General features: G+C 40.1%; 1 protein-coding gene across 1 annotated transcript in view; it reads right to left on the bottom strand.

Moving 5' to 3' along the window:
• Positions 1 to 243: 243 nt before the first annotated feature.
• SYDE2 (synapse defective Rho GTPase homolog 2) overlaps positions 244 to 10,778 on the bottom strand; it is a 75,534-nt gene continuing 64,999 nt past the window's right edge. Inside the window, exons 6-7 of the mRNA XM_054981133.1 lie at positions 9,962 to 10,193; positions 244 to 4,229 (exon numbers count right to left, since the gene is read on the bottom strand). Of these exons, the coding sequence (XP_054837108.1) occupies positions 3,739 to 4,229; positions 9,962 to 10,193 (723 nt within the window). The 3' untranslated portion in view covers positions 244 to 3,738. The remainder of the gene's footprint in view (positions 4,230 to 9,961; positions 10,194 to 10,778) is intronic.

Raw genomic sequence — 10,778 nt, 5'->3', positions numbered from 1 at the left:
TTGACTAACAATTCAGGGCAGGTACCCCTGCACTCATGGTACTATATAACTGTCACATGCAGCTTTCTTTCTAGTTGTACACTATACTCGAAAAATCTGCAAATATGAAAACAAGCTTTCCAAACTACTTCAAAGCAGAAAGCCACAAGAATTTTGATAAGCCATCAGTACAGATTTTTACTTGCAAAAAGCAAGTGTTTAATATTTTTCAAACATTGGCAACCATTTACAAAATACAATCCATTTTTATTCTTAATTTGGGTTTTATTCAGAATTAACAGTTTAAAAATAATCCATAATTCCTGTACATATACTTTAAAAAACACGCTGATTTATGCATAAATGCTTCAGGTTAAAAGAGAGGTTTTCAAACAGTACCATAGTTATTGTATTGCTGTGATTGTACAGTGTATTTTCCACACTAGTGATAATAATAAATTAATAAAGGATGCTGGATATAATGCTGAGACATTTCTTTAGGGAGAAGAAAGGTGGCAAAAACGTGCACAAATATTCTGTCATCCTATTGTAAATAAATAGCTAAAAACAATCAGACAATATATAGCAGGGCAAGGACAAGTTAAATACCATTTACATCAGGTCCATGGAGGGGGGGCGGGGGAGCTGATAATGGACTAAAACAAGAGAAAATTCAGTCCCACATTATGGAGGCTGCTGAAATCCAGAACATCATTTAGAGATAACTAGCCCCTTCTACACTTAGATTTATAAACAAAAATCCTTTAAAAGTATGACTTGTGTACATTACAAACTTAGTCCTCATCTTTTACGAGGCATCTGACTGCATGACTTTTATTCTTGGACCTTATGGCTAGACAGGCAAGAAGTTCAGTTTTCACTGAGACTTGCATTAGAATAGTGTTTGCTTTGGTTAACTACTAATGTATGAAATGTTTGAGAGTAAATCTAAAGGGTTTATCACATTCACTCTTCTAAGGGCAGAACTGAAGAAGTTGCCATACTCTTTTAAGACAACTGCCAAGAAAAGCTTTAAAATGTATATACTCAACACACAGCTTTAATTTTTTGTGGCAATTAATGAAACAAAAATAAACATATTTGAACAAAAGCTTCAAATGTTCTCAAGCCTTTACATATACATTTTTTTTTAAAAAAAGGTATTCTCCTTGTTCACAGAATTGTCATATTTTTTCCTACACATTTTTTCTGTCTGTATTTCTCTGGACAAGATATAAAAATGGTATGCTATTTAGTACATCATGGAACCCAGCAAGAGACTGAATTGTGGGACACAACATTGCCCTCTTCTATAGACATTTTTATGCAGACCAAGGGACAGTTCAAATACCAACTGGACTGCAGAATCTACATTAATCAGGGCATGAGGGCCTGGGGTATACCTCTCCTCCCATCACCACATGAAGAATGTATGCTCTGATTGCCACTCATCTCTGATTGCACATCCATTTAAGGCATATGGACTGCTTGACTGGGATATGCACATGCAGGACCTTGGTCATTCTACTACATGGACATGGGATAAGAGGCACAAGTTAGGGATAACCTATTTGCACTGCCTATGTACCAAGCTGGTTTATGAGCCTGTCATAATATTCCAGATGACTTCAACCTTCAATATTCGTGTAGCTCTTACCAGCAGATTTGAACTCATGAAGGTAGGCTGCAAATAACCATAAATGTTAATACTACAGTCCTGAGCATACTTACTAAGGCATGGCACTGTATGAACAATGCTTACTTCTGAGTAAACATGCATAAGAGCATGCTGAAGGTAAGTTGCAGAATATGAACACAGTTCCCGCAGTAATGTGTCCTGCTGTTTTCTTCTAGATACAGTGCTTTTGTCTGATCAGGTCATTGCAGTGGTTTCCTTTCACACTCCCTGCAACTCAGTACCTAGTGGCTACTTCTTCCTCAGCAGACAAGAAGGCACTGACCACATTCGCAGTTAAGTCTGACCATCATGTGGTATGACAATACTTCTCCATACAGGAAAAAACATGTAAAGGCAAGATCCAAGTGATGATACTCAATAAGGGGCCTGAATATAGAGTAAACCAACATGTAGTCCCTACCAAACACAGTTTGGTATAGAAATATATGCCCTTGAATTAGCCCAATACATTGAGAATATGGCTTAAAATGCAAACAGACAGTAGCAAGTCAGTCTTTTTTTTTTACACCTTACTTTTGTATGTACATTTTACTATTTTGAACATTTGGCATTAGCAAAATCCCAGGCCCTTGATCATGCAAGAATTAGCACTTGGTCCCCTAACAGAATCTGGCTGATCTTTGGACAGGTTACAAGTATGTATATTTGGGGGAAACACACACTTTAAACAATATAAACACTGGTGAGCAATGTAAAACAACTACTTCTGATCAAGTGATCATTCTCCTCATCTCCAAAATGTGTCTAAAAATTCCTATTTGTGGTCTGTTAGCAGAAATTGCACAAATGGCAAAGTAGCGTGATAAGTATAGTGTGTTATCCAGGCAAGTTATGATTTTGCACATTTTTTAAAAAAGCAAGCTGTAGCCTTCAAGCTCCACAGATGTTCCCCCACTCCCCTCTACTCAGAGTCATCCACCTTTGCTTAGGTAGCCCCTTATTTTGGCATCACAAAAATATAAGCCTCTATTAGAAGTGATACCCTTATTCAAAGCTAATGTGCCACTTTTCAAAACAGCCACATAACAAAGGGCTTAATCCAGGTCTATCAAATGATTTAGTAGATATAGCACCTGTGTGTTGAGGGATTCCCATAGAGCATACAGTATCGAGAACCCTGTCCCCATGCAATGCTTGCATTCCCTGACCTAATGGAAAGAGAAGGCCAAACAGGCTTCCCATTTAACCTAACAGCCCGGCTCCACACCTATGCAATCTCACATCCATGCATCCTTCAGGGGGACGGGGGGGGGGGAAAGATTGCTATACCCTGAAGTGTATCTTCCAAGCATTGGTGTTGCACCTATAGGTGTTGCACCCATGGTGGACTTGATCAAGCCCCATGTTTAATATATAAATATGTACAAAAAAAGTTAGAAAAATATTTCATTTTTGCAGGTTTAAATAATTGCTGGAAAGTGTTAATACAGGAATACATTAATCATTGTACAAAACCTTTTTTCAAATATATATAATATATATAAAGCATTTTTCATAGCAGCTTTTGCATCGCAAGTAAAGAGGTGTCAAAATACGGTAGAACATGATCTACCTACAATTTGTGCTGCAAATTATCACATAAGCAGCAACATTAATCCTCCCTTCTAGGAGAACATCCATACCACGGTTAAAGTTTCAGGAACTTTAGGAACACTATTCCTGTGTAATGTAGACAGAGGGGATGCCTTACATATCTTCCATAAACTGTCCAAATTTCACAAGTGCATATAGTACCTTGAAGAAGGGGAAGGGAAATTTCTAAAGGCATTTTCTTAAATACATGATGACTTTAAACCCAGGAGGGTCAGGCCAATCCCATCTTCAAAACAAGAAGGGGGTGGATGGGAAGAAAAGGACAGAAAGTAACATTGTGTAATTGAAGGCACTAAGTCTATTTGAGGATCATAACCAACGCACAATGCAATTAAAATACCAGCACTCCAATCAAGGTCAGGATCATCCACCCCAAATCCTGGGAAATCTTGGGATGCAGACAAATCTTGGGAAAGAAACAAGGGAAAGGACATACCAACCAAAGTCCGCAGTGCAGGAGACTATTATTAGTAACGGATATTGAGCTTGTTTTTATTGAGTTCCCGTTCCAGGTTTCCTATCAGAGTGTCAATGCTTTCCTGCAGGTCTTTGAGGTTTACTCTGTGGTTTACTGTAGAATCCATTGTTTGCATTGCCAAATAGGCCTGAAATGTATGCTCTTTGGACATGCAATGAGGTTGTTCTATCAGCTTATCTGAACTGTCTACTCTGCTGCCATCATCTTCACTTTCTGCATCTTCTGAAGGAACATCATCATAGTCTGCTTCATTCAGAGACTCTTTGGGGTTTATGAAGTAGTTCTCCCCACAACCACTCCAATCTCCAGCATAGCGGTTACTTGAAGGACTATCCAGTCTGGCTGTTCTGGACCTCAGTATCCCTGATATTTCAGCACTGTTCAAGTTCAGCATTTGAGGTCGTTGCTTCTTCGGTCTCAGATAGTTCACCGAGGACTGCTGCTCAGGCAGTGCAGATTCTTTGGCAGCTGAACGTTGCACTAAAGGGCAGAGAACAGGGATGAACCATAAGACATGAAGAGAAACAAACATGGCAGTGCTGGCCATTATTTCTCTCCACTTTTATGCTTGAAACATGCATTAAAAAGACATGCATATTTGACAGCCAGTACATTCCACTATTTTGGTTTTACCATGGTCCAATAATCTTACATAGGCGGCAATAAGATCCCCATCTCAAAACTATCATGCCTTTAGTCTATGCACAATAGCAGAAGTCTATTAAAAATGAACTACCTTAATTAACTTTGCAAGTTAATCACAATCACAATACTGTTCAAATAAAAGCTGAAACACTTCTATCTTTCACACCTCCCTCACATTCAGCTAGGGAAGAGAAAGCAAGCACAGGAAGTGTTAAAATATTACCACCAATCCAGAAAGCTGCTTTTTGGGATCCAAATGTGTGCAATGCAAGCCAAAGCTTCTCCATTTTTTTCCTAAGCAGCCATTAACTCCAACTTGGAGGGGGGGGAAATACACTCCACACACATTTGGAATTTTTATTACCTGAACTCATGATTCTACAGCACAAGAAACTAAGAGTCTCCTCTTGTTACCGGCTTCCTATGGTAAATAGCACAAATGTTTTATTGACCAATGGTTGGTGTGCCCTTGGCTGAAAACTGGCTTATTTTTTCATGTTTCACTACACAATTTTAATTTCATTCTAACAATGTGCTGGCTGCTGCAGGTTATATGAAAAGAACACCATTCCTGTCCAGAAGGTTTATATCTCTATTTTTGTAGACAGATGAAAGGCAAAAGAAAGGGGCTGGATAAGGGATGGAGACAGGAAAGGACTGAATAGATGATATTGCATGGAATGTCACAGGCTATTTATACAGCTCAAGTGGGGTGGGGGGTACCAGAAAACCAGAGACCAGAAATGGACTTGTATAGCATGGGGACAACAAGAAGGATGCATCATTATTACAGATGGAGTTTGAAACAGAGAATGTGCTCACAGAAACAGACCAATGCAACTGAACCTCTTGAAAGGTATGTGGGCAGCATGTGGTTTGCTGTCAACATGCTAAGAATGCAGAAGGTAATGTAACTTAACAATCTAACCAATAAAGATTCCACTACCACATTACAGGAGGCAGCAGCTCAAAAAACCAAAAACCCTTGTAAAAATATCCTAAACTGTAAGGAATAGGAGGTTGTGAACAAATAGCAAAGTTACCATTAGGAACATATAAAGAGAAGAAAGAAATCTATCTTGGGCTGTAATTGTAAGGATAAAACATCCAAGCCTACAGAGTTCAAGCACTTTCACCTTACCATTGGACACAGGGGTAGAAAAGGGTAAAAGACCCGTATCTGCAGAATTCTATCCAGAAAAGATGCATGCATCCACAATCATGCACAGGAGTCTATTTCTGCAAACCATGGCAAATTCTTATTAAGTATACTTATTTGCTACTTCTCTAATGGAAGTATCCCAGAGCTGTATAATATGAGCAGTGAAATGTTAGAAATTCCAGACAGCACATGACAAATATGCATACCTTGCTTGTCATGAGGTGGGTGGGAGGCAATGCAGACAGGCACTTGCCATGGTTAACAGGTTCCCAGATGATGTGAATGAGCTCCCCAATGTTTCACCTCTCTACAGAAATGAGTCTTATTGTGAAGATGTGTGTCTTATTAACCTTAATGATTCTGCTTTTTTAAAGAACGCCCCCACCCCTGCACATCAACAAAAAGTCTTCTGTTTGGGCTGTGCTCTCTTAAGGCAAAGAGGTCATGGATTAAGCCTTAACTGCCAGCTTTGTTACACTTTTCAACTGAACAAGGACCATGTGTTTTCCATTTATTTAAAAAAATGAGAAGTTAAACTGTGGCATAAACATGGTTATCAAATTTTCCAAATCCATAGGAAGATTAATATTTGAGAGTCCATACTCTGATTTTGGCTACTTCCAAGAAACACAGCTCACTCCACAACATTTAATTAAATTCTTGAAGAGCCAAAGGACACTGCATGATACTGCCATAAACTTCTACCACAGGGTTTAAAATTCTCTTATTCAGTCCACAGTTTGCTGCCTTGTACAACCGTATATACTTTGCACAGAATTTTCTCTATACATTATTTGTAATTTGTCCAAATAATGAGCTATTTCAGCTTTCACTGTGAAAAACAACAGATGTAGAATTTATAGCTGTATTGCAAAACAAGTGTCCTACGCATGAAAGCCAGTATGTTTAAGGTTTCAGTCAAGAACCTGGGAAACAGGGTTCAAATTCCCACTCAGCCTTGAGTGCCCCTGGGCCAGTCATTCTTAATCAGCCTAATCAACTTCATAAAAACACTGCTCAGAAAACTCCTTTCAGCCTCTTCTGCAATGCTAGAATAAAAATAGCAGTAATTGCAACACCTCATGAAACAGCATGTAAAGATGGGATTGGTCAAAGCTTTCAGTAACAAAGATAAAGTATAGTGAAAGGTCCAAAGAACCACTGAGAGATGCTTTCTGATTTGGGTGTACTATTGTTACAAGAAGCACAGTTATGGTATAATATTAACAACCTATCGTTAAATGTGGGCTTCTAGGTGTTTTGAACCTCTCAAGTTTTTCCTTTTTCTGGTATAGCTACACCACCACATTTCTTGGTCAACCAATTCAGTGAAGCTGAATTACAGACCCACACAGCTTCTTGCTTTCTTTGTTAACACACACACATCCAGATAGCTTACACTCACAAAGCAAGTTAAGATCTAGCTACAGCCACATGTGGATCGAGAATCATACATATGAATTGGCAATAGAGGTGCTGTCATTTCATATACTTCACTGTCAGGCAGGCAGTGGAATATCAAGCACCAGTATACCATATTCATGCAATACTAGCTCAAAGACTAGGCTGGCTTCCTGAGTATGATGGATTTCCAACGACAGATGTAGTGTACGGAAATTTTCCAACTTATAATTCTGTTCTCCACACCCCAATTCTACTATTAATGCCAACAGTCTAGTGTGGAATGGGTGGAAGATGAGGAACCTTTCAAAAGGTGGTTCCAGAACTCAACAGAACATGAAGAATCATAGAATCATAGGGTTGGAAGGAACCTCTAAGGTCATCTAGTCTGACCTCCTGCACAGTGCAGGAAATTCATAAATACCTCCCCCTCCCCCCAATTGCCCCAGTGACCCTTGCTCCATGCCCAGAAGATGGAAAAACACCTCCAGGATCCTTAGCCAAACTGGCCTGTGGAAAACTGCCACCTGACCGCAAGGTGGCAATCGGCACCACCCTGGGCATGTAAGAAGGGCCACGAAAACAAAGACCTGTACAATTCAGCCTGTACAAATATTCCATTCACTCTACAAAGCATATCATTGTTTAGAATGCAGCAAACAGGTAGTATAATGGCACTCACCATCTGACCTCAGGAGGATTCAAATAGATAACCTGACCTAGCAACTGATGTGGCAAAGATACCATACAATGCATATGTTTGGTAACATAACTGGGTGTGTGAATGCTTAGATATACAGCAAGTTCTGCTATTTAGTATGTCATGGTTTAGATTTTCCAAGACTTGCCAAACTCCTAGCCTTGACCTGGATAGCCTAGGTGAGTCTGATCTTGCCAGATCTCAGAAGCTAAGCAGGGTCAGCCTTGGTTAGTAATTGAATGGGAAACCTCCAACAAAAACCAGGATTGCAGAGGCAGGCAATGGCAAACCACCTTTGTTAGTCTCTTGCCATGAAAACCCCACCAGGGGTCATCATAAGTCAACTCTGACACAAGGGCACTCTCTACTGCCACCACCACCAAATTCCAAACTTGCCACATTAAGAAATTTGAACTGTAAGAAATTTTGCCCTCCCCTCTCATCCTGCTAAGTCATTAGTGACAGTTTCATCAAATGAGTTACAATATCAGGCTGTTTACATCCACTCCTTGTAGAGTTTTGAGAATGGATTCCCTATTCTCATTGCTATTCTCTGCTGAACTGAAAACAAAGCTGTGAATCTAGAGCTGTTTTTATCTTACACAGAGCCCCAAGGATTTGCTTCAGCAGTCCGGAACAGTTGCTGAGAGAAAGGTACACTGAAGAAAGCAAAGACAAAAGAATGGGCTGAAGACAGTGACAATTACATTTGCCTACTGATTTAAAAAATCTGTTTTAAATAAATATGTTGCCTGCAAAAGGGTATTTAGTACCGATCACACTGCTTCTCTTCGGGTAAAGGTGTTTTAAGATGTTTCAAAATCACCAAAAGTATGTTTGTATAATTTAATACTTTTAAAATAAGAACTATGGGTCAGTTCAGATGATTCACCAGTAGAGGCAGGCACAAAGCAAAATATGAACCAAAGTTTATCATGAACTGGGCTGGTTCGTGGTTCGCAAACCAGTGGTTTGTGGGAGCTCATTTTTCATGAACTGTGGCGAATTTTAGCCCAGCTCATTTGGTTCATATTTTCGGTTTGTCACTGCAGACAGCCTGGCGCCAATCAATTATGTTCATAGGCAATGGGGTGGGTGGGCTCTCTGTAGACCTTCTGCTGACCTGGAACTGACATTTTCACAAACTGAACAAACTGGTTTGCGAACTGGGGCAAGTTCGTGGTTCGTGAAATGTGACGAACCACGAACTGCACGGTTCAGAATTTTCCCGGTTCATGCCCATCTCTATTCACCAGCCCTATACATTATGGGGAAGGGGAATGTGTCTCCACTACTTCCTTATCCATCACACTGATCCCACGTTTGATGCCGTAAGTATCCATGTATGTTGCTGTCCTGTCTGATTCACTGCATGCAACTTCCATACATATAGTTAAACCATAATTTAAATGTACTTTTCAGTGCCACATATGGAACTATGCCAAATTAGTCATACTGATTTGTATACTGTACCGAAACCCATTGGTGTTGGAGGAAGGGTCAGTGCACTGGGTGAGTAAGCCGTATTTCCCACTTTCTTTCTTCACGTGCATAGTATAGCCAGCTTGCTGTCTGAACCAGCTCTAGCAATTGTATTACAATGCCATTTTTTTCCAAAACTGAACAACAGCTCAGTCACATTAAACTAAACAATCTTTTGCCGTAAACCAAGCAAAATACTGCTGGAAGCAGACCTGCTTCTGTGTGGCTCCTTCAGAATATTTCTCAATACAAAAGCCAAAAAATCCTCCACATTTACAAAAATGACCCAGGAAGCAGATAGATTTCCCAGAGTCAATGATTGATTGGCTTTGACAGAAAGAGTAAAGTTGATGATTACAGTTGAACAAGTCCTACAAAGCTGAGCAATTGCCCTTGAAAAGGTACTGGGTTCTCAGTGCCAAATTCTTTGGCTGTGGCTGCCATTCTAATATTTCTCCAAGGGAGCACATTCTTTGTTGAGTAGTAGGTGCAGGGAGAAAAGACAACAAAGCCTCCTCTTGCCTCTGACAATTTTTTTCTGGTGATCAGTGTTTGGAAGTAAGCAAGGGCTGTAGAGGTAATTCCACAATTACATTTTTGCTGGCTTACTTCTCAAAAAGTGACCAGTAGAAAACATCTGAGATCTCCCTGACTAATCCACTACTGTCGTTGCATTCAATATATTGTTAACTTAGCAAATTTTCTAGGTAAATTAACTTTATACCTTTTATTCAGAATATGTTTACCCTACTTTCCCCACAGTAGGTTAGAATAAACTACAAAATGATGGCAGATTTTCTCCCACCTCCTCCAAGACTTTACCTGGCCATAGCTGAAGTAGGTAATGTAGAACTTCTATATGCTTCTTGAAATCCAAGGCACTAGCAAGCTCTTCAGAATCAGTGAATACTCTGTTGTTATGGTTGGTGGTTTCCTGCCGCTGGCTCAACAATACAGGTCCAAAACACACAGCTAGGTTCTGGCATGTCATTCTATTTACTTCATGGTATGAAGCCACCAATTTCAGATGGTCCAACAGCATCCTTAGAGTGGCCTAAATTTTTTTTAAAGAAAGGATAAATTTTGGTTAGCTATGTGCACGAAGATACAGAAGTTATCATCCGGGAGTACTAGTTTTCTTTTTAATGTAGCTACAAAATTGTCATCTATGCATAATGCCAAAAGTCAACAGAAGACAACCTTCTAAAAGAATCCTTTGAGTGTTAAGCATAATAATACAAAGATTTGGTGTTTCTGCAGCTGATTTCTGTTCTTGTAACTCCTCTCTTAAGAAAGCCTGCCAAAGGGCATTATGATATATTGGGTAAATACTCATTGGTAGGCAAGGGATGATTGTAGGTACAGATTCAGAATACTTTAGTCACATGGGTATCTTTAAAATGGCCTGTTTGGACCATTTTGGGCCAGTTTGGTCCCAGATCGGGGCTGAAATGGCCAGGATCAGGCTGGTGCCAGGTGGAGGAGGGTTCCTCCACCCTGCACCAGCCCGATCCTGGCCATTTTGGCCCCAATCCAGGCCGTTTTAGCGCCATTTGGGGCCCAAAATGGACCAGATCGGGGCCGAAATGGCCAGGATCAGGCCGGTGCCGGATGGGAGAGGGCTCCCCTGCCTGGCAGC

This window comes from Eublepharis macularius, chromosome 5 (genome assembly GCF_028583425.1).
Source record: "Eublepharis macularius isolate TG4126 chromosome 5, MPM_Emac_v1.0, whole genome shotgun sequence".
Lineage (NCBI taxonomy): Eukaryota > Metazoa > Chordata > Lepidosauria > Squamata > Eublepharidae > Eublepharis > Eublepharis macularius.
The sequence above is the reverse complement of the archived record's forward strand: the minus strand, read 5'-3'. Positions and strand labels throughout refer to the sequence as shown.